General features: G+C 40.1%; 1 protein-coding gene across 1 annotated transcript in view; it reads right to left on the bottom strand.

Moving 5' to 3' along the window:
• Nucleotides 1-24,334, bottom strand: part of ptprn2 (protein tyrosine phosphatase receptor type N2) — a 156,731-nt gene that overhangs the window by 54,622 nt on the left and 77,775 nt on the right. Inside the window, exon 11 of the mRNA XM_085362286.1 lies at nt 5,455-5,519. Within this exon, the coding sequence (XP_085218412.1) occupies nt 5,455-5,519 (65 nt within the window). The remainder of the gene's footprint in view (nt 1-5,454; nt 5,520-24,334) is intronic.

The raw sequence follows: 24,334 nt of genomic DNA, 5'->3' as shown, positions 1-24,334 counted from the left end.
ACGTCATTTATAAGACATGAAGATTAACACAAGACTTAAGTTACCCTGTAAGTGTGTAGATGCTAACTGCTGACCTGAACATGCTAACATGCTCATGTTATCCAGGCTACTTCTGTACTTGCAATCAATTTTAAATAAAAAAAAATGTCTTATGCATTACCATGTTACCTTTTGATAACCTAAAAAGTTTAAGTATTTACTCTGTATATTTTTCTGTATAACGCAGGGACCATCACCGAACTATTAACTAAGTGGTTAAGTATACATTGTCAGCACATGATGCTAATGCTAGCAAGCTAGCCAAGAGCTGGTAATTTTTTACGCACTAATGTTAAATTTCCTGTTCTGTTGTCTTGCTGCCTTTACTAAAGTTCAGATTATTAGGCTAGTATGAGTGTTCAGAGTATATGTAAGCTAATAAAATAATATTTATTTATAGACTTGTGACTAGATAGTGGTAGGTCTAGTCTTAGACCCAGATAAATCGTAGGAAAGACTTGGAAATCTGTCAAAAACCTTTTTTTTTTTTAAACAAAAAAAAAAAACACAAACAATATTGTTATTTTTAGGTAAATAAAAAACTTTTGTTTATACCCAAATTTGGGTATAACACTAGGCTTCTCTGATAAGCAAGAAATTAATCAAGCATAACATTCACTAAAACTAATTTTTCTGTTTAGGTATGCAAGCAAATAACTGTCATTTAATCTTAATTAAAAATTATAATTTTATTATTATTATTATTATTATTGTAGCTTTTTTGTGAAATAGCAATTTGGAAAATAAATCATGCAAAATAACAATAATCATATTTTTGGAAGTAAAACTTTAATTATTTAAGATATTTAAAGCTTTTAAAGAGCTTGCATATACTAGTGGTTATGACAGAAACAAAAAATAATAATTTTTGTTAAATAAAATATTTTTGTTAGAACCACTACAGTTAATTTAGGTCAGCTGTGGCACAAACCTTACATTTTGGGGTTGGCAAGCCAGTGCAAAAGTTGCAAAAGTTAGTTTAGTTTAGTGTCATAAAATGTATTGATAAGAACAAATGACCTTCAAGACTGACAAGGTTGTGAAAGGTTTTGCAGGTTTGTGGTGCGATTTTCTGGTGGTTACACAGAGAAAGCTGCAAACATGCCGCCATGTCTGAATTATGATAAAGATAAGCTAAGTAGCCAATAAAAAAATGCCACTGTAAGCTATTTTGCCATTGTTAAGCTGAATTTCAGCACAAATTATGTTGCGTGATCAGTTGCAGTTCTTTTATTTTCCATTTCCTCAACTCCAAATGGATTGTTGTCTTTTAACACTAAATGTTTGAACACTATAACAATAATTTAAAGTTCCAGTCTATTGCTTAACTTGTATGATTAACTTGTAAGACTGTTTAATAGGGTTGCACGACTAGGTCCATATCTGACTAATGGTACTATTCAACCACACATTCAAAGAGATGTCGAAAATTTAAAAGAAAAAGACTGAAACTGAAACAACAACACAAACATGAATAATTTAAAATATTCAGCCGTGGCACAATAATCTATTTGTTAAGGAAAATTATAAATTAATTTAATAATAAAACTATCAAACCCATTCAAACTGATCAAAGAAGTTACATCGATGCTGCTGACTGGCCAAACTTGAACTCGAAATTACACATTCAGCTGTTAATGGTGACTATCCAAAGTATCATATAGTATTTTTCCTTTTTCTTTTCTTTTTCTTTTTTTTTTTTTTTACAGGAAGTCTGTCAGAAAATTCTCATGTAGCATTAATTATGGTTCAGGATATTGGAAGGAAAGCCTTCAACTCCATTGTGAGGGGTCATCATTACACATGACCTTTCTCTGAAATGAGTTTTGCCTCTGTGCCTTAGCACTTATTCATTTCATTAGAAATATATCGTGGTCTCTCAGACATCATACGATGATGGCATTCTCCCGCTGGGCGTCTAGACTGACACGAGAGGATATAACCTCTTAATATCTACTTATTAAATAAAAACAAAATGGAAAAACATGTAAAAACACAGGTGCAAATAAAGAGTCAGACATCTGAAGAGTATGCAGAAAAAAAGTGCAGAATTGAGCCCTAAACAGTGGTGAGAGGTTGTGTAAGGCCACTTCATTAATACACCCCTTTACTGTAAAAAACACATAAACAACACACACATCCTCGGCGCAGAGACTCCCTGTCTGCCATATGTGATTTACATTTAGTGGTTGAATAATCAGTTGACACGTAGCTCAGGGAATTCTCTGCTTAATGAGCACCTCTTCACATAAGCAGTTTGCCAGAGTTATTTGGAACATGAGACCGCTGTCAAAATGTCAATGAATCTCAATTTAACTACCAACTTAATCACATGGGGATCATCTAATGCAGGCAGGATGAATGTGGAGCTACGTCCTTGGTGCGTTTTCTTATAAACACTGGCACAAGTAGAACAGAAAACTGGGAAAACATGATTAGAACGTTTCACATGTCATTAGGCATTAATTGCGAATGATTGTTTTGAGAAATTTCTAATTAAGCAGGTATACTGGGGATATTTAACTTTATTTAAGAAAATGTTGATATGGAGCCCTGTGCTGCATTTTTTCTCAGCTCCTCTTTGGATGGGTGTTAATTATGTCAGCTGTCAGAACTGTTATTTCCTCGCAATTTTTAAAAAAATATTATTTTTTTCTTGATGAAAGCTTCTGCATACTCGTATCATATGATGCGAACTCTTTAATTGCGATTTACGTTTTTGATCAGATCCTAATTGACTGAGAAATACTTCTTACAGGGAACCCTTAAAAAATTAACTAATGCCTGACAAGCAGTAAGATTTAGTCATCGTTCGCTCAATTTTTCAAAAGACTGGAAGTTACTATTTTCAAGCCTTAGATTTGTATTTTGACCTTACATCTGGCAAGCAATCGCTTCTAAAAAACATTCTCAGCCTCCCTTTTATTCCCCTGCCTCTCCCTACTGGTACCAGTCATGCTGTGTCTACGGCTGTCAGCAAAAGCAACCCCTTTTCATGGTGTCTGGTCGCTGCCAGCTTTGGGTGTGACTCACCTCCTGCGCAGAGGAAGAAGATACGAGGAGGCGGGTGGTGATGGGGGGATGGATGGTCACACAGCTCTGTGTGCCTTCTAGGAACGATGATGTTAGCGGAGCCAGTACGTGGTACGATCTGTCGGGGTTTATTTTCTACACTTAGAGTAGTAAGAGTCTGAAAATAACGTGGATGTGTTCGCTCTGTATGGTTTCAGCGTGGCATGAATATAGACGGCGGAGTCGGTACGAGCTCGACCACGTCAACCGTGAATTTTTTTCCACTTTGCTTCTTTTCTTCCTTTCAGTTTTTCACACATTTACAGGCTCATAAATTGCTGTGAGGAAACCTCTATTTGCCTGTTGGGTTTTCACGAGCGTGCATCTCCCACTCGGGAAACAGCTGTTAATAAGAAAGATACTCAGAAAAGAATACACTTGCATACACTGTGTAAGAAAACCAAGGTAATCATTTCCTGCCCCCCCCCCCCGCCTTCCTTGGTAAGCCAACTTCTATGCGATCTATAATGCAGTAGATATTGCTCGGCCTATTGATTGATGTCTCCTTCCTCCACTTTGACATTTGCTTATCCTCGTCCGCATCTACTGCTATTGACGTTCGCGCTATCTGGACATCTTCCTAAGCTGTTTTGTCATTTGTCACCTCTTAAATAAAAACGGAGGCGGGTGGGAGTTGTCAGTGATAAGACTTAATGATACCAACCGCTGTGATGGGTTTATACAAGCTGAAGGAAAGAATATCGTGGAGACGAGTGGTACCGCTTAATTTTCAGCTCTATACCTCTTATGGTTTCACGGAGCAATTTTACCCAGCCTGTTTCTATTTCTGTCACTAATAAGCAGACTAAAGACGACCCTCTTTGCAACCTCTAGCACACATTCACTCATAACTGTGGTCAATTTAGTGCAAATTTACTGAAAGCGGGCTTTCGGTTTAACACCTTTTCAACTAATGTATTTGAAGGGCCCACTCCACAGGCTCTCCTGTCAAAAGCTACTATTTTCCCCAACTTACCCTCAACTCTCCACTTCCAGGATGCAAACTGGTGAGATCAACACATCCACATTAGAGCATCACTGATAAAAAAAAACCCCCAAAAACACCCTCTGAGTGAGTTTTCAGGATTTATACTTTGCCAAATCACGATTTGTATTAAATGCTGTGCTTCCTTTACCTGAATTTCAAACAGTCTTGCGCTGATTTTCTCCCCATGAGGTGGAAGACAGATCCTTCCTTTCCTCCCTCCCTCTTTCCATCCTTCCCTCCCTCACCCTGGCTCCTGCGGAGAGGCTATTATTGCAGCTAATTATCTACAAATAGGCCCAATATGACAAACACAGCCCTGTACCAGTGCTAGCCGAGTGCAGGAATCAGTCTAAGTGAGAATAAGAATAAAAAGGAGGCGAGGAGAGGCGGACAATGAATAGGACAAAAGTTACGGAGAAGAAAAAAAAATAGCAAAAAAAATAATAAAAAATGAATCAGACATAATTGAGATGAACATGATGAAGACACAATGTGGAATGAGATGAGAGAAATTGTGGTCCTAAAAAAGATATAAGTGGGAGGCAGATGGGCGAAGAAAGGCAGTGACACCAAAAGAGAGACAGCGCAGAGAGAGACTAACGCAGGAAAATGATCTTGTCTATACAGTGTGTTGTTGCCATTGGCAACTGTCCTGCTATGCACAGACCACATCCAGTTAACTCCCAGCATGCCTTATGATCAGGGCAGCTCAGGGGTCTGAGGCTGTCGGTCTCATTTTCATAGAGAAACTCATTTACCAGGCAAACATGGAGGGCTATGACACATCAATAGGTGCTTGATTAGATCCTTACCTTTGATACATATGAATATTTATCACTGTTGAGTAAATACACATTTGCTCTCCTTTCATCTGGATCATCCAGAGAGTCCTCCTGCTCTCCTCTTAATTTCTTCCAATGAATATGTCACAGGAGCTTCAGTGCTCCCTACAAAGCGACAGCACTCAAGATAATCTGGTTATTGTTGCTCAGAGACGTGATCAACACTCACTTTAAGTTTCATAAAATGCACTGGGGCTTTTGTCTTGGTTTTTTTTTTCCATGGTGACAACAGCTCTTAGAGACCTAAAGGAAATGAGTAAGGGGGCAATAATCACTGGAGCGGGCTCAAAAAGATGTGTTTGGAATTCGTTGCTGCAAAAGATTAGTGTTTGGCTGCACGACTGAAGCTGCAGGTGTGATACGGATGCCAAGACAAGTTGAAATCAGAGTTATTCCTGTTTGATGAGCCCCAGCACAGAGAAGGCACACGATCACTTAAGCACACCCACTCTCTCACTCTCTTTTTAAACACACATAGCTGGATAGCAGATATTTTTAGTGAGTTTTACTTACATCACTAACTCCAGCCTCCACTATCTTCAGGCCCGTCTCCTTCTCCAGCTGCTGCTTCTGTTGGACTGCATGGGGAGACAAAAGCAGAGGAGGTGTTGAATATGAGCAGTGGATGACAAAGTAGCAGATTTTTCAGTTCCTGCAGCAGAACAAGTGGACAGTGAAAGTGAGAATGATGCAATGGATGTATCAGGCTGAGTCAGATGTCAAACTGGTCATAGAAAATGTACAGCCCACACATAGAGCCAGACAATCTTCATCGAGAGCGAAGGGAAAACAATCTCTGGGGTAAGACAGCAGTAGCCAGCAGTCTATTGTGGTACTTTGGCAGGAATGAATTATTAGTAGGCCTTTAACAGGTAACAACAGGTTAGGGTTAGGTAAAAGGTACATTTCCACACCTGAACTTTGGGATACTTTCCACGGTCTTTGGATTTCACATGTAGCACAGAGCACCATAAAGTGCATTGCAAACTATTGCATTGATGAAATACTTGATGTGGTTTAACATTGAATACAGCATGCAGGATGCACAACACCTAGTTTCTAGTGCTAAATGTACTGGAGTATTGGCTGTATTGTTATACAGTAAATTTACATTTATTTATATAGTGTCAAGTCACAACAAGTCGCCGCAAGACACCTTTTACAGCAAGGTAAAAACACCCTGAGGAAAAAAAAACCAGCAATCAAGTGACCCTCTTACAATTGAGCACTTTGCGACAGTGGGAAGGAAAAACTCCCTTTTAACAGGAAGAAACCTCTGGCAGAACTAGGGTCAAGGAGGGACGGCCATCTGCTTGGGGGTGAAGGGAAAAGAAAAAGTAGACCATAAGAAGAAAGGACAAAACACAGAGTTAGGGCCTGGTCATTGCTCTAAATATAGCTTAAAGGTTTTACAGTTTTACTACTGATTCAATCACTGCTGCCATCTTGGATTGCTAACTTGGAGTTGGTGGGTCTGCTGTGTCTCACGGAGTAGGAAATCCGAGTTGAGGGAGCATGAGACTGGACTTGGACACAGTAATTGTATAAGCTAATACTAATAGTTCCAGCATGCTAACAGTGATGTGCAATGATATTTAAGATTAATACAAAATGTGAACAGACATCCTGTTTATAATGATAGCACTCACCATGCAATGCCTCATTTGATTACTTGGTCTGTAGAGCTGTTATCTGCTGTGAGTCTATGATTTTTGGGAGGATATGGCAGCATAATGTAGCTGAAAGGCTTATGCATATTGCATGCACTGCATAAAATGAAGCTGTGGCATGCATAATGTTCAATATCCTATTTTGGTGTGTATGTTAACCATAGATTGCATATAAAAGGCGGCACTTCTGGTTGTGCAAATCTGCATTGTTTTTAATGGCCACCAGGGGGCGACTCTTTAGATCAGAAAATTTGTTTGCATAGAAATCTGTGAGAAACTTTTTACTTGACATGTGATCTGTATAAATATTTTGGTCTTAATTGCTGGTTTCAGGTTTTCTTGCATGTTTACAAGAAAAATGTTGCGTGTGCATGTTTGAGGGCTACACTGTGTGAGAGCGAATGTGTCGTCAGGGTCAAAATACTCAAGACAGGAAAACACAAACTGACAGGTGATGTCACTGAGGCAGTCTGTTATTTACAGTCAGTGATGCTAACATTTGCTAATTGACGCACCTGTCGCACCATTTTTACACCACTGGGAAAACTCAGTGATGATGATGTAACATGGTAGACTAATGTGCCTGTGTTAATTCAGCTCCATATTATTGTGTGAAGTTGCACTGGGTTGGGAGTGGTTTTGTGTGTGTGTGTCACATTTTTGGTGAGCCAATGGCTGGAATGGGGTTGGACTAATTAGAGGCAGGTGTACTTGATTGCACTGATACACTGGTCTACTTATAGCCCACACTACAAACACTGCTGTGTCGTTTTGTCTCTCTGTGCAGGCCAGGGCCTATTATATGCCACAGCCTAAAGGCAGCAGAGTTGCAGAGGCTGGAGTGACCACTGGCTATATGCTTGCAGGGTGGTGGGTCTCCAAGGACAACTTCTAACCCTGTTAAAGGCAACACGTGGAGTGCAACTGGCCGTGTGGCACAGCGGGCTCTGGCCTTGGGACTGTGTGTTTTTATATGATTCATAAATGGGACACTGGACTGTTTTATCTTTTATCTCTTGATATTTTTTTGTCAATAAATTATCTTTTAGAATTTTATTGACTGTCATCTTTTTGCCCACGACTGAGACGGTTGGTCAGACCTAGAATCTTTCTTTGGGTGTGTTACAATGACGCCAGACGTTTTTATGTATGTTACGTTTTTATTAAGTTTTCAATGCATCCATAGTCACACTAGAGCTGAAGTCAACTCTGTAATTTTTGAGAAACCCCAAATATAAAAGTAAAAATATCAAGGCTATCAGTTTTATAATGGGGAAAAGTGATGAACAGCTAGCAAGGCTAAAACGATTGTACCGCTATCCTCAAACATATCATGCCAGACCTACTGAAGATTATCAGACAGCACATGAAGTGCTTGTGGATTCGCAGCACACAATAACTTGAGCTCCTGCCTTTGTTCTTCCAGTAATTAATACACCACCCGAGTTTGATCCTCAGATCTACTGATCTAATCAAATATGGCATGCTATTTCCAAAGCTTTGTTCGCCAAGGATATTCTCATGCAAATCAAACTAAAGTGAGGCAATCTTAAATATCCATCATCCAAGATCACACGTTCTGCCGACTTTTTCCGCCTCCCTGTGCTTAACACCCCTTCCTCACTTTGATAGAAACATTTATATTGGAAAACAAAATCAAAGGGGACCTTAATAGATTATGCCAAATTATAGAGTGAAAGGGAAAATAGAGCATAATATTAATTGAGTTGGTTAGCATGTGAATGTGATTGGTAATGGGAGGGGGAAAGGAAAAAGAGTGCAGTTAAAGGGAGAAAGAGAGCAGGTCCTTTAAATCCCATTTCCCCAGATGAAGGCTATGCAAATGACCCTGAAGAGCTGAACCCCACCTCACACTCCAAATTTGGCAAGGGCCTGTTTAATTAGTATTTTAATCTATCCCAGTGATTCCACTCAGTCCACAATGTATGCAGAATTCTATCTAATTAAGGATGCTACTTTTAGGATAATCATCCATCTCCCTGGCTCTTCCTCTGTCGCCTTTTCACTGTCTGGTTATTAAGGATCCTGCAAACATTGATCATCCTATCATCTCATCAACATGGCAGCGAAGGGGGCATCTTATATTTTAGTTGTCAGCCGGGGTTTTCTGAAAGATGGCTAAAAAGGAGCATAAAGAAGGCTGAGAGAGAGCCGGAAAGGTCAAATATACATTCAAAGTCTCTGAAGAAGAGTGCCACATAAAAGAAGACAAAAAGGAGGGGAAGAAAATCTCCTGCCATTAGTGAGAGGAGAAAAGTCTTCAGCTGGCATGTCTCCAAGATGGAACTCATTTTCATTTCATGCTGCCACCCCTGTATTTAGTCACAGACATATTGGCTCTCCATAGATAGCGACAGTACCTGCTCAGTCCCGGTGCTGTTTAGAAGGGGGGTAATGAGCAAGGTAATTGGGCCCAGCTGGGTGAGGGCGTAGGTGGCGGAGGGAGGTGAAGCTGCTTAAAGGTCATGCAGCGTTTTGGTCCTAATGAGGACCCCTCTGAGGGTCACAACACATCATGAGTCAAACTACGAAAGATTATCCAGGAATCAACACGTGTCACAGAGTCTGCAGCTCAAGGTTTGACTGACAAGCTGACATTAAGCGTCTTCCAATGAAACCAAAGAAGCCTGAAGGTCAGTATACTTGTGAATCAAAGCTAAAACCTCTCCAATCAACCTGAGGGGAAGGACAGTCCAACAACAGCCACTTTAAATATAAATACAATGTACTTGCCAAGCTAATTAGCTGGCACCTGGATGGATTTGGGCTGCAGAGAGAATCCAGCCAAGAGGTAGCTTGTTCTCTCGCCGACTGCACCGATAACAGCCAACCGGATCTCTTTCTGGTCACCCCTTATATTAACCTCCCACTGGAGCTCACTCTCTTTTTCTTTTTCTCAAAGATATACACACACACACGCTGATTTTGTAGACTTCAAATTAGCCACCAAATAGTCCTGACAGACTGTGGAAAAGAGATGTCAGGTCTCATTTCAGAGAGCCTCCTCCAGCCATTTTAATAGACATTGTCTGAGTCTATTTAGTCAGATCTCTAATACTGAGATCTGATCCCTGCTGTGCATTTGATCTTTTTGGTTTCCAAGTCATATTAGCCAAATCATCTCATGTTCTGCAGTTTTCATATGTGTTTGAATGTGTTCCATTTTCAAGTGGCTTTGAGAGAAATTATGTACAAGGACAATAGTTTCAAGAGAAAATATTAAAAAGACTAGAAATACTGAAAAAAGACTGAAATACTGGCTGCAAACCTTGTTTTCTGCCTTTTTCTTCAAACTCTGGTCACCAAATGGAGTAGCGTAGGATTTTCAGTACTATTCATTAGTATTGCAATATACAACTCAACAAAAAATGAAAAATGAATTGCAAATTAGTGTACCAGTACTTCGTATGCACTCAGTTATCCTAAAAAAAAATCCTATCAAAGGGAGCCCAAGTCTTGTCATGCAGTCACTTGATGGTGGGAATTATGAAAGCAAGACACATCAAGATCAAGGCCCAAACTTTTGCCTTTTGCTGAAAATGGGGGGGGGGGGGGGGGTTAATAGCCTTCACCATGAAGGCATCCTGTGCTGGGAGAAGCTAGCTAATGCTAACAAGACTGAGCAAGGGAAGGAAACCAACTTGCTGCAAAAAAATGCTGTATCTGAGTCAGAGGCGTCAAGGCTGTGTGAAAATCTCAAAGAAGACAAAGAAAGAAAGCAAAACTGTATTACACTATAGTATTATAGTAAGTCCAGATGCTGCAAATGACCCGTGTTACAACTTCTGTTGTATTTAATTTAAGATCTGCATAGTGTGGGTAAGGTGGGTATGTGGTTGGTGCAGCCAGTGCACAGCTTACAGCTGATTGGCTTCATCCTGAGGTCTATCCGGTCTTTAAGTGATGACGTGTTGAATCCTGCTCCCGACCCAAATTACTCTGCGCTTAATAAGGTTCTTGTGTTTTTAACATGTTTTAATGCTTTGTATCTTGTTCTATTTAATCTCAACAAGCCCCTAAAAACAGTCTGTGATCACTGTCGGTCTCGCTCCATTTTCATTGCCGCTATTCGTTTTAAAGCTCATTTTTAAAGCCTTAGGATGTAACTATCCGGTTGTTCAGTCTGACGTCACTAGTCGTGTCTGGACCTAAACTCCGCTGCAGGTCCATTTATCAAACGATCACTATGGCATTACTGAGAGTTGAAAAACTGTCTAAAGTCTTTCATCTTTAATAAAATGATCAGCGTTCTGCTCTACCAGGTGTAACAATTGAGTTTAACATCCAGGCATCCATGAAAACGGAATTTATGACATTTAACGGAGTTAGAAGTTAGCAGGGAGTTAGCTCGCTAGCTTCTATCTAAATACAATATAGCATGTCCTGACTGCGGGGTTTTGGAAACAAATTAAAACGTACAGCTCTGCTATCACTTCCAGCATAAATGAAGACAGAAAACTGAAGTTGGGCTAGCTGGTATATAATGATGTGCTACGTGACCGCTAGCGACACAGCTATGTTAGCATAATATAAACAAGCTAACTTTTTCTCCACTCAATAAAAGTTAACGTGAGTGTTCTCGGTGGTCAGGAACAAATGTAATCGCCTGGCAGGATGCTGTAAAAGGACCAAACTTCAGCCAGGAGAACAACTGAGATAATCCATCCACAATATGAGGTTAGTCATTCATATACTGCTGCATGGGCTGGGCTGTAGTTACATCCTAAGGTTTTAAAAACTGAGCTTAAATAAATGATTAGTGGTAATAAAAGCCGAGGGAGGTCAACAGTGATCACTGACTGTTTTAGGAGCTTTTTGAGATTAAATAGAAGAAAATGCATAACATTAAACATGTTAACAACACAAAAGCCATATTAAACGCAGACTACTTTAGGCCCGGAAGTAGGATTCGTCACATCATCACTTAACAATCGGATAGCCCAGCCTTGCAGCAGTATATTAATGACTAACCTCGTAGATGGATTATCTCAGTTGTTCTCCCGAATGAAGTTTGGTCCGTTTACAGCATCCCGACATGGGATTGCATTTGTCCCGAACCACTGAGTGGAAAAAAGTTAGCATTCATTCTCCAGCTTCACTGTTTATATTATGCCAATAAAGCTGTGTAGCTAGCGATCATGTAGCACATCATTGTATAAGATAATAAGATAAGATAACCTTTATTAGTCCCACACGTGGGAAATTAGTTTTGTCACAGGAAGTGGACAGTGCAAAAGTTATGACGCAAAAATTAGAATACAATAAGAATAAATACAGTACACAACTGTACAGAATAGAATAAAATAATATACTATATACAGTAGAATAAAATAGAATAAAAATATACAATAAGATAAAAATAGAATACGAATGCTATATACAACTGAGTAAAAATACAACGATGCCAGAAAGGATTATTGCACTTAGTGTTATTGCACATGTGTGGATGTGTGTGTTTGTTCAGTTAAAGTCTTATATACCAGCTAGTCCAACTTCAGTAACCCTACAGAAGTCACTGCTGTTTACTTTCCTGTCTTCATTTATGTTGGAAGTGATAGCAGAGCTGTACGTTTAAATTTTTTCCAGAAATCTCTCAGTCAGAACATGGTATGTCATGTTTAGGTGAACCTAGCGAGCTAACTTCCTGCTAACTCTGTTAAATTTAATAAATTCTGTTTTAATGGATGCCTGGATGTTAAACTTAACTGTTACACCTGATAGAGGAGCTGATCATTTTATTACAGATGAAAGAATTTAGACAGTTTTTAACTCTCAGTAATGCTGCAGTGATCGTTTGACTTTGGGACCTGCAGCGGAGTTTGGGCCCAGACACGGCTAATGACGTCAGACTTAACGACCGAATAAGAAGCTAAACCAAAATGACTGCCACCTGCAGCAAAAGAGCATTCACTTCCCCATCTCTCAACCAGCCACACTGATGCTGATTTGTAACCTGCCACTGAAGGATTAAGTAGACCTGAACTGCCCTTCCTTTATTTTTGGAACAGTTTTCTCTTGTTTATGTTCACTTTTGTATTTTGGTTTGTTTCTATTAGTTAAGTTAGCTTAATTCATGTAGTGCTAATTTATATTTGTGCATCTCTAAGACTGCTGATGAATAAATACAGCTTTTATTGTATGTTAATAAGTTGCTTTTGTGGCTGCTTGGGGCTTGGGTAAATGGATGCTTTTCATGTTTTTGTCACGGCCCCCCTTGACAGGATGTAAGAGGCTGTCAAAAGTGCCTTCATCTGACAATACAACCCACAGAAGGACTGACGACATGTCAGATGACACTGTCTTGAAATTTTGTCTTGCCCTTTGATGTCCCTTTTTGCATAAAATGCCTGAAAATCACCGATCTGTGTAGCAGCCTTAGCTACTACTCTACAACTGTAATGTGGGTACGGGAAAGCAAAGGAAATTTTTAATTTTTGCGAGGGAGTAAAAGAAGGAGGATAAAGGAAGCTTTCCCTGTAAGGTAATAATTTTTCAGTGCCCCACTGCTGAGTGGAAAACTCCACGCGCCATATGGAACATGAAATCCGATCACAGCTGCAGTTAATAACAACTGCAGGTTAGTTTGGCCGTTCTGTAAACTGAGACACCAGTTTTTCTGACATATTTGCTGTTCAAGAAGTGCTTTAAAAAAATACATGAAGTGTATTTGAAATTGTTTTAGTCTCCACATGAGAAGGAACATTTTCTATTTTCAGCATTGTCCTTGTCCCTGTAAGTATAATAAATAAGAGAGAAGGCCGCAGTTAAAATACACAAAGGTCAAAACTGAAGATGTTTCGCTAGAAAACTTGACACAACACAATGGATTTCATATAACGTGTCAAATTTGCTGGATTGTGTGGAAAATCCATTGAAAATTAGAGTTGGTTGTAAAAGTACTCTAGGACACGTGCTTTGATTTAAACCCTCGTGTTAAAAATCGCACAGTTCAGCTAAGTAAATAGAAAGAGTGAAGAAATGCTCAAATTAAAGTTGCCAAGGACTTGTTAAAGAAAAGGAAAAGGCCAACTCAATCAAAAGAATTGGTTCATTTTCTCGAAAAGCACGCCGAAAGAAAGATATATATTAAGAAAAAAAAGAGGCAAGCAAACATTTACGCTTGATTTTATGTGACCTTTAAATCTTTAAATTGCTCCGTAGCACATGTGCTCGACAAAAATTATCCAGTGGCGAGATTTAATTTGATTAAAACGTTGCTTTTCTACACCATATGCTGAAAACTGGAGCAATTGTGCTTCCTCATCATAGATTCTAATAGCGATTCAGAAATGATTATCATGAAGTCATCAGAGCTTAAAGTCATGAATATACATATATATATTCATTTTCCTGATTTACGACAGGGTTGTTATTGTTAGAAGCAATATAAATTCAGCATCAGGAGACAAATCACCCACTGGAGGCTGTAAGTATTTTGTATTTCAACACAGCACAGCAGCCGGCACTGTCACATGATCGTTATGTTGCCTCTTTGGCCAAATGGGGGTATACAGTTGACAAAATGCATATTTCACTAGCCCCTGATTGATCTGTTAATATTGAATAACATCCACAGCCGTTCCATCTATCTATCCGCCCCTCCTCCCTCCTCTGTTCCTCAGGTCGTCCATATTCACCACTTCCATCACTCCATCCGTCACTCCAACCAAACAAAATGAAAGTGTTTATTGCAGGGGAGGGCTGACGCTCACGCCTCTCCACAGCCGTTAGCCTTATCAGCAGGCAATCGCTCCGATATTAAAGCTGCCATTCCGCCCATCACTTTCCCCCCGCACATATGATGACTGTCTCTACCTATCAGAGGTAGAGACTGAAGAAAGGAGGAGAGGGGTGGGAGGGAGAGGGAGGGGAGATGCACCTGATCCCCCTGACAGATAAGATGCATGGCAACCCATTTTTCAGTCAAAAACCTGGGCGGAGAAACAAAAACAATAATATTCCTTCATAGCTCGGTGTACGACGAGCCGTGGCGCTGATTTCCGTGCGGCAGCATATTCATTACACGTATCATATGTAACATGCATGTGACCCCTTTACATCGGTACGCAGATGCTTATCAAAATGTAAATCAGCTCACGGATATTGCTGTTGCGTTTAGAAAGCTTATTTGTTCATCCTGTCTCTCGCGCTCTCTATTTTTCTTCTTTTTTTTTAACCTTCTGTGAAATTTATCAAAGGGAATATTGCGCAGGAGACACAAACATCCTGTAAATAACTGAATAAATACGAGTATTTGAGCGCAGGCACAATTTCTCTTTAGAGAAACCCACAGAGAAACTCTGCTCTGCCATTCCTCGTTCGTGAGTGCCGATTGTTATTCTTCTCCTCGGCTTATAAAAAATCAAGACGCCAAATCAAAGCACCTGCACCTCTGAGGAAAGCTACAAATGAAAGAGAGGAACAAGGCAGGAGAAGAAAAGAGTGCGTCGATAAAAACAAGACACTTTAATGCCACCGCTGAGTGACATTACGAGCTAACAGATTAACTCACGAGCGTTACATCAAAACTAAAACACAGAAAATCAAAGCAAGTGTGCTGAAGATCGCACGGTCAAAAAACTGTAACGTAACACAGTAATCCCAGAGTAATTAAGTAAACGAAGTAGTTGACTTTTGCATTACTAAAAGCTGAATTAACATTACCAACTTCTAACTTTGCTCCACTTAAAAGTACGTCCAGAGTACATTTATTTTGTTGTGTGCATCCACTCTAGTCCGCACTTGTTTATTAACACTGTTGTAATTTTAACGTATTTTAATATAATTAAGTATAATTACTGACCTGCATCTGCCTAAAACTTGGGTCAGCAGCCTTCACTAACAAAAGAGCCATTTCTGACCTAAAGAATCTGAATGAAACCATCACTTCACATAGAAACAGAGTCTATTAAACATAAGTTAGCTGATCAACATTACTAATAGATGCAAAGAATAAAGATTTTAGTACATTGTTTGGAGCTTTAACTTTGCAATTTCATTACAATAATATGATTTTTTTGTGGAATTTAGAAAATCGTGGAACATAAATGTCTAAAACATTTTACTTTCCATTGCCTCAAAGCAACAAGCTCAAAGCTCGAACCCACTGGCCCACTTGGGCCCAAGTGTGACGTTAGATTGAATGAGTGGAAGAAAATGAATGAATGGATAGCATACAGTGGTCCCTCGTTTACTGAGGGAGTTACGTTCCAAAAATAACCCGCGATAGGTGAAATCCGCGAAGTAGCCAGCTGTATTTTTTAAAAAAAATTATTTTAGATGTTTTAAGGCTGTAAAACTCCTCACTCTTCTTTAAACTCTCAAAGTTCAAACCTTCGTAGAAAAATAAGTCCAGTATTGTATAATGAAACCCGCGGTTGCCTTAGACCACAGGTGTCGAACTCCAGGCCTCGAGGGCCGGTGTCCTGCAGGTTTTAGATGTGTCCTTGAGCCAACACAGCTGATTTAAATGGCTAAATTACCTCCTCAAAATGTCTTGAAGTTCTCCAGAGGCCTGGTAATGAACTGATCACTTGATTCAGGTGTGTTGACCCAGGGTGATATCTAAAACCTGCAGGACACTGGCCCTCGAGGCCTGGAGTTCGACACCCCTGCCTTAGACGGTGCAAAACATTTCATTGACACTGTTGTGTTTGTTGGGGAGAAAACTTACAAACATACAGTGCAGCACTTCAGCGTGACGCTGCTACCGATCCAAGATTTATGTCAATTTGACAAGCGGAACGCATTCTGTACTGTACAGGAGACACGGCACGAGATTGATTGATTGACAGTGGTCTACAGGCAATCAGGATGCAGAACACAATGTGCTGAAAAAAAAAAAGAAAGAAAAAAAATGGAAAATTGCACCAAAGAAAATCAGCGAAACAGCGAGGCCGCGAAAGGTGAACTGCGTTATAGCGAGGGACCACTGTACCTTCAAAATTTGTACTGCCAGGAGAAAATATCTAAGAGCAAGTATAGTCTTACTTTGAAGCAGAGTAGCCATGAAGCTACGAAGGACACTTTGAGTCCTGCCTTTGTCTGGCTGAATCAAATTAAAAGGACCCCAATAGAAACATAACCAAAACATATAGCAACTGAGTAATGCCAGAGTTGAACTGATGTCCTTGATTTGCTGTCTGGTTGTGCTCTCTTTCATCCCCAGATGGATACTTTTTAGCAAATGGAGCATGAATCTAAATGTAGATTTACAGTGAATATGAACCGATATATACCATACACATTGTTATAGTTGGAAATAAAACAATGAACATGTAAATATTAAAAAACGAACTATTTTTCATCTTCAGATTTATATTTATTCTTTTTTTTATTTGGTTAAAGCCACGGGCAGCTAACTTTTATCTTTGCCGTAAAATGTTGTAATTCCTTCTTTTGTATAATCAAAAAAATAAACAATCAACTAAGTCTTGTAAAACTGTTTACAATGTGTTAAGAAGCAGCTTGTAATCAGAATATTACAATTGACTTTTAAGTTCATCAACTTTTAGGACTGTTTATCAATTCAGCCAACTTTTGGACGTTTACAGTGTACCTTTTTCCCCCCAGTTTTAATCAAAGACTTGATTAATTGTTCAGTTTATTAAAAACATTGAAATCAGACTTTCCAAGAACCAAGATGTCTTCAAACTGCTTGTTTAGTCAGACAATCAGAAAAACATGAAATGATTAATCCCATTATTCTGGCGATCAGCAGGAAAGCAAAAATCTTTGTCGGATGCTTTTCAAATGTGAATATCTGTTGATTTTTTAATTTCATCATTTTATGAACCAAACACATAAGAGAGATTCGGAATCATCGAAAACATGTGAAAGGAGAATTTTTATTTAATGTAAGACATTTATTTATTTATTAAAAGTATTATTAAATTTTCAAACAGACTCACTCTATCCACTCACTCTAACACTATGATCCAAATAATGATCATATAGACTACTAACACTAAATAATATAGCAGATAATCCCTCAGACGTAAATATGGAGTTACACAGAGCTGAAAAGAAAAATCTTCCTTCCAAGCAAACCCAACATGGCGATACCTATGACATCATTAAACTCTAATGTCCAATAAGGAGTGCCAATCATATACCACCATGCCTGTCACATGGTAGGACCATACTGTTACTAGCAGGGGTCCTGGCTCGCTCGCTGTTTATTCACCCCGATCGATCGCTTCCTGCGGATAAGCCAACAGTGCTCCTAAACAAACCAACTGCTGTTATTCAGCCTAAACCAACACACCGGGAACCTTTGATATCTAGCTGAATTCAGCTCATGAACTCTGCCGCAAAATATTGCAAATCACGGAAAACCAAAGCCGAAGTCAAACCCTGTTTTCCGGTTAACACATTGCAGGTGATGTTAATAAAGGAAATGTAGTTTGCTGCCTGTTTTCAGTCGTGCAATCAGCAGGCACTTTGTGTCTGCTACGGACCCTGCTGCGGCCTTTGCTATCAAATACTCTACAGGCCCTTTCCTTTTTACAAACTGAGCACATGACACCTTTATAATTGCATCCACTCTTATTAGAGACCCTTTTCAAAGATGGTTGAATAATACACCGAGATGAGTGCAGATGTATGAGCGCCCACAGACACGCTTAAACACAAATACACACTATCTGTTTCTTTGCCGGCTGGTTGATTAATAGATTGTGGCTGCTCTGACACTCTGTGTAGAATAGGCATTTTGCCTTTGATAGGTGCTGACATCAATTCTTCACGGACTGCAGGAGACCAGCGAACAGAAGCAGTACTGGCAAATGACTTGGATGGCAGACACCTCCAGATGTGGGAGAAACCCCACGGATGTCACTCCGCATTCTCCTTGGGTACACGTTTAGATCGTTTACGCCGCCTTTCAGAAATGACAATCTGCAGATGTGTGACATATGCGATGCAAATCACATCTGACAATCACTCAAAAACAGCCGATAGGTTTGTGGATCACAGTGAGCGATGTGGTAAACAATGCGCATCTGAAGCAATCATGGTCATCAGAAGTCCAGCCTGCTTCAGAGCCACGCTGCTGAATCTTTGGGTGACCTTTTCCAAAAGCACAAGCTGGCAACCCTTCTGCATAAAAACCATTTACTGCGATCTTTAGGGAAACCTCAACAACTGAATAGTGTTTACACATCTAGCGCCAGACTGCTCCCGATATAGAGCACTGCATATACTCATGCAATATGTGACATACAGCTAAAAGCTGGAGGATTACTAGGAGCTCTTTTCTGGGGTTAAAAATATCCAAATGATTAAATGATGCTTGATGTATTTCCTCGGATGTTTATGTGATACAAGATGAAAACATCTGGAAGGCTGCCACTGTCTGAAGGGAGCCTACTGGGGAAATGCTTATTGGAGGAAAGAATGGTGAAGCTGACACACACGCACGCACAGACTGACGAACTCGCTCCTTCCCCAGCTTCCCCACTGAGGGAACTCTGACAGAGGCAGCCCTACCTGTCACTGTGGCAGCAATTATCCTGCAGGCTCTCTCCACGGACTGTCTCCTGCAGGTCTCCACATTACTAACCACATCACTGAGCACACACACTTATTGAGTATGCACACTGACGCACAGGAGGGCACACTGCACACCCACGAGTACACATACTGTACATATTCACACACACACGCACATATGGCTGTATGTGCGGTTGTGCTTTTCATCCACAATTCGCTCTGCACAGGCTAATGGCTCGAACGAATTGTAATGATGTGTTGGTGCAGACATCCTGCTCAAGCCAGGAGAAACACACAACATTGTGTGGATGTGAGTGCTCATGCAAGCATGTGCACATATCTCTTATGGGTTCTGCTAAAGATAAATATGTTATCAAAGGTGAGACGGGTAAGAAGTCTGCAAATACACACATACATGAGAAAAACTAACAAAATAAGTAAATACGCTCAAGCCATCATAAGGTTTAAAAATGAGAGGTGGAATTAATATCAGACCAGGATATAAGCTCTAGTGAGTCAAGAAATAATTCGTGGATATTGGAAGGGGGGTAAACAGACATGCTCAAGAGAGCAGGGTGTCCATTTTGGCTGCAGGGAGGTCTTCTGGAGGAAGCTTGTTTCACGCCGGTTCACTGGAGCTCAAATGCAGAGCTCAGTCTGAGTTTGAGAAACAGGTTGACTGTACAGAGCTGTGAAGGGTGATTTCAGCGAAAGGGAAGGGAAAAAAAGGAACCTAATGTGACCTCATTACTGTAGATTTGTTCCGACTGTCATTAGGAATCACAAACGCCATCACTCAAGTCAGCAATATGAAGGAGAGGATGATGGAGGGGGTGGAGTGAGCAGGGGTGGGCGGATGGGTTGATAGTAATCAAGTGGATTCAATCTTAAAACAAGATCTATCATCAAACAATCTATAGATGACAGTGAACATCAACACATGTGGTACGATCGCCCAGGCGAACGCATGTGGCCCAAGGAAGCAGATGCGTGAGCAATAAAGGACAATTAACACCACGACCATGACACATTAAACCGCATTATTACGCTTGAGCCACTAGAAGATGATGCCCAGCTGCTCAGGCGCAAGAAACCTGGGTTATTTACAAATGAAGGAAATATTACAGTGATGTGCACTCTATTTAATGTTAAACTGTCCTCATAAAAAGGACAGTAGCTCAATTATCCACTGGCAACAAGAAACAACGTTATTATAGAGGAGCAAAGTCCACTAGGTGAGGGGGCAAGGTGTGTTATAGATTCGTTTGTGCTAATCTATAGATACACAACTGTTTCCTGCACATAACCAAGTGGCTATTGTAACTTGATTAACTGTAACTGAAACCATGAGCTCCAAGCAGCTTCCTTTTTATGCTTTAAGATAAATAAACACGTACTCACTGTTGTTACTCGCGGTGGTTCTAGCTCCTTTGGAGTGACACTGAAGCATACAGGGTTAATGGATAAAGAGCTATATTTTGAGCTAAACCCAGCTCTTTTCCTAAAGCTAACCGATCAGCTCGTGTCAAAGAAAAGGCAAAAAGCATGCGAAGAGGAAACTAATCAGTGAGTGAAAAACACAAATATCCCAACCACAAAACACCAGAATCTCCAGGCTGAGAAAAAAGATTTATCGCCACCCGGCCTGCCCTCCTTATATGGACTTCAGTGCTCTTTAAATCAGGGCCATTAACTCTCAGAGTCCAATGCTGCCCCGGCAACTCCATGAGAACATAGAAAAACAAAAGAGAAGCTACAGGACCACTTAAAATGAGCAACTTTGGATTTCTAAGCTGTGTCCAAAATTACTCTCTTTAATTAATTTACTTCTTTTTAAGGCTAAAGTCACACTAGGAAATTTGCTGGATGATCAAAATGATTACAACAGTGTTCAATCAACTCGTGATCTCTGATCCCTTTGAAATTCATGCTTCTAAGACGAGAACTAGGTGCCATCTTCAAACCAACTTTGATCCATTAAGACAGTTAAATAAACTCTGCTATCAGTTTTTGATTGGATAGAGTGAGGTTTGCAATAACATGCAATCTGTTTGTGATAATAATGCAGTTAATTGTGATAAATGTCAAATATGTTGCTATTTACACCTGAAGTGTAACGCTGTACCAGAGATAGAGCAGACAGCCACCGGTGGACTGTGAAGAATCCACACATCAGGCTCAACCGTCTCTCACTTATAAACTATAAATTTATAAACAACAGAGATAGCTAGACTAGTTGTAATCATCACAGCTATGACTGATTGCAACATATTGGCAGTCTGTCTGCATTTATAGATTAAATTAGATCGCAGTTAATTGCAGACCTCCGTCAGCCTGTCTGAGAGTGACTGCCTGCAGTCTAAGTCAGACCAATAGAGGTTGTGTCCCATCAGGCAAACTGTGAAATCGCCTTGTAACGAAAAGTGGTCGCTCATAGATTGAGCGTGCAGCACTCTCATCATCTGGGCCACCAGTTGACAACTACTTGCAACTAACCAGATAGCAATAAAATGAAATTAAATAAAATCATTTAAAAATTCAGTGCAATCACTCATTAACTACCAGCTTTTCCTGGTTGCTATCTTATTTTTATTCTAGTGTAATCGAGGTCTACCACACCCCTATTTTGAGGTGAGCATTAAAGTGAGATTTCAGACTGTTTCATGCTGTTATCATCGCTTAGTTACTTCCTATCTGTGCAGATTTTTAACAACCAGCGCTTTCTTGTTTTCTGGTAAGGCTACAGAGAGAAAAATAAAGGCACATGCTGAACTGTTGTGCTTTTTCACTCCACTCCACTCTTAAAATGCCACTAAGAAGTTAGCACGGCTTTGCACTATAGGGTCACCTTAAAATGACACATTGGTCTCTAATGACTGGTTAGGGAAAACTGAACACCCTCCCACGTGGAGGTTGGTCAGAGTACAGAGCAGAGCTACTGTTAGGCTGAAGATGGAACGAGTGTAATGACTTCACAATTATGTCTGATATCAGGCTACGGGCTGAAAATTTTAGACTCAGTTCAGACACAAACACACTAGACACTTTATTAGGTACGCCACGCTCAGACATGGTCCATATTGACACGACAGGATCGGCAACAGCTGCTATAGATTTGTCAGCAACACATTCATGACGTGTGTCTCTCGTTCCACCACGTCCCAAAGATGCTGTTTGAGTACACTGAACGTGTTGTCATGTTCAAGAAACCAGTTTGAGATGATCTGAGGTTAGTGACATTATCCTGTTAGTGAAGCTACACTGTGGTCATCAAAGGATGGACATGGTCAGAAGCAATAATCAGGTAGGCTGTGGCATTTATGATCCTTAATTAGTACTAATTAATATTTGGCACTACTACTGAAGTGTGTCAATATCCTAAATTCATTACACCCCCAGCACCACCTTAACTGTTGATACATTGCAGGATGGATCCATGTTTTCATGTTGTTTATGTCAAATTTGTAGCTTCAGTTTCCTGTTCTTAGCTGACAGGAGGGGCACAAGGTATGGGCTTCTGCTGCTGGAGCTCATCTGCTTCAACGTTCAACATGTTTTTTTTGTGATGCTCTTCTGCATACCTTGGTTGTTAACAGTGGGTATTTGAGTTACTGCGGCCTTCCAATCAGCTTGTAACAGTCTGGCTATTTTCCTCAGACCTCTGGCATCAACAAGGCATTTTTACCCAGAGAACGGCTGCTCACTGGATAGTTTCTCTTTTTCAGACCATTTTCTAGAAACCATCCTACATTCAAAGTCACTTAAATCACCTTTCGTCTTCATGATGCTCGGGTTGAACTTCAGAAGATGAAGCGGGCACGAAGAGCTCATTACACGTGTATTATCATGCTTGTCAATCCTGTGTATACGTATATGCTGAAATCCCATCACTGATGTGTTGATTGATAGCTGATTATGGTTGCAGCTAATGAGTATCTCTATCATTAATTACTCTGATGGTTACATTGTTAGATAATCACTTAATCATTTAATTTATAAGATGCCAAAAATAAGAGGTAAATGTCCATCTCAGTTCTCAGGGTGAACTTTTAAAAAAAGATGAGCTCTATCGTTTCTTAAATTAAAAACAAAATAAAAACTCAAAACGAGTCCAAACAAAGCAAAGAGAAGCAGGGAAATCTCACAATTTATGTGAAAGTAAGAAAAAGACAAAACCAAAAAAACAGCGGCGAAGGAACAAAAGAGCAATAGTTTAAAATGATTTTTTCTGCCTGAAGGTTTTCTTGTAAGGCCCGCACTCTCACTGAATACATGTGCCAGTATGAGACTGTTAAAAGTTGCCACCATCTTCCAAAAAGGATGCTAAATCAGGATGAAATATATGTTGAGCTGCTAATGTTGGTCTTACAGTAAGTCCAGATTCATCAAATGAACAATATAAGAATACAGAGCTTCTGTTTACTCTAGCTCCCCCCATTTCCATCTAATGCACTGTCTGAGCACCTAGATTAGATTTGCGAGGCTTCTTTTATTATTTGAGAGAGTCGAGATGCTTTCAGCTCGGGGAGGTTAATGTCAAAGCGAAAACATTTGCTGCCAGCGGCCTTTAAGCAAATCCCTCCAACCACCGGTACAGATGTTAGCGGACATCTCTCCTCAGAGAGTGGATAAAGCGGCCGAGCGCCGCGTACGTCCGTCCGCCCGCCTCTCTTCGTCCACGTGATGCACCCTGGCTGCTCGTCAGATCGCCCCGTTAATCTCGCCGCGCTGCCTTCCCGCGTACAGCTGGGAGTGGGGGGTGCAAAATGAAAGTGTAACACAACGGCCTCATGCCAGGTGTCAAAATGAGAAATATGACATTTCCCTTTTGAGATTTTATTAGTTGTGATATCATTTTGCATTCAGCCTGCCTGACGTGTCACCGAGCCCTCGCTCTCTCTTTTTTAAAAAATTTTTTTATTATTATTTTGCTTCGGGATAAAATGTGATAATCATTATTATATGTCTAAAGCAGAGCAGCTGTGGCTGCAAAGAGGAAAAGAAAAACGCAAAATGCATTCAGGATGGGGCACAATTGGAAAATCAAAATACACAGTTTGACTAGTGTGTTTGCTCTCGCATAATTCTCCCCACTCTGAATCAATCATCTTACTGCAGAGTTTCTCAAACAATTGCTTTTAAAAGTGAGGCAGCACAGCATGATGATTAAATCTATACACCACAGCAGCGCCGGCATGCAGTTTTTTTTT

Source organism: Diplotaxodon limnothrissa, linkage group LG9 (genome assembly GCF_057381915.1).
Source record: "Diplotaxodon limnothrissa isolate DT_005_m linkage group LG9, D_limnothrissa_male_GT1.1, whole genome shotgun sequence".
Classification (NCBI taxonomy): domain Eukaryota; kingdom Metazoa; phylum Chordata; class Actinopteri; order Cichliformes; family Cichlidae; genus Diplotaxodon; species Diplotaxodon limnothrissa.
Note: the sequence above shows the minus strand (reverse complement) of the source record. Positions and strands in the feature narration are given on the sequence as shown.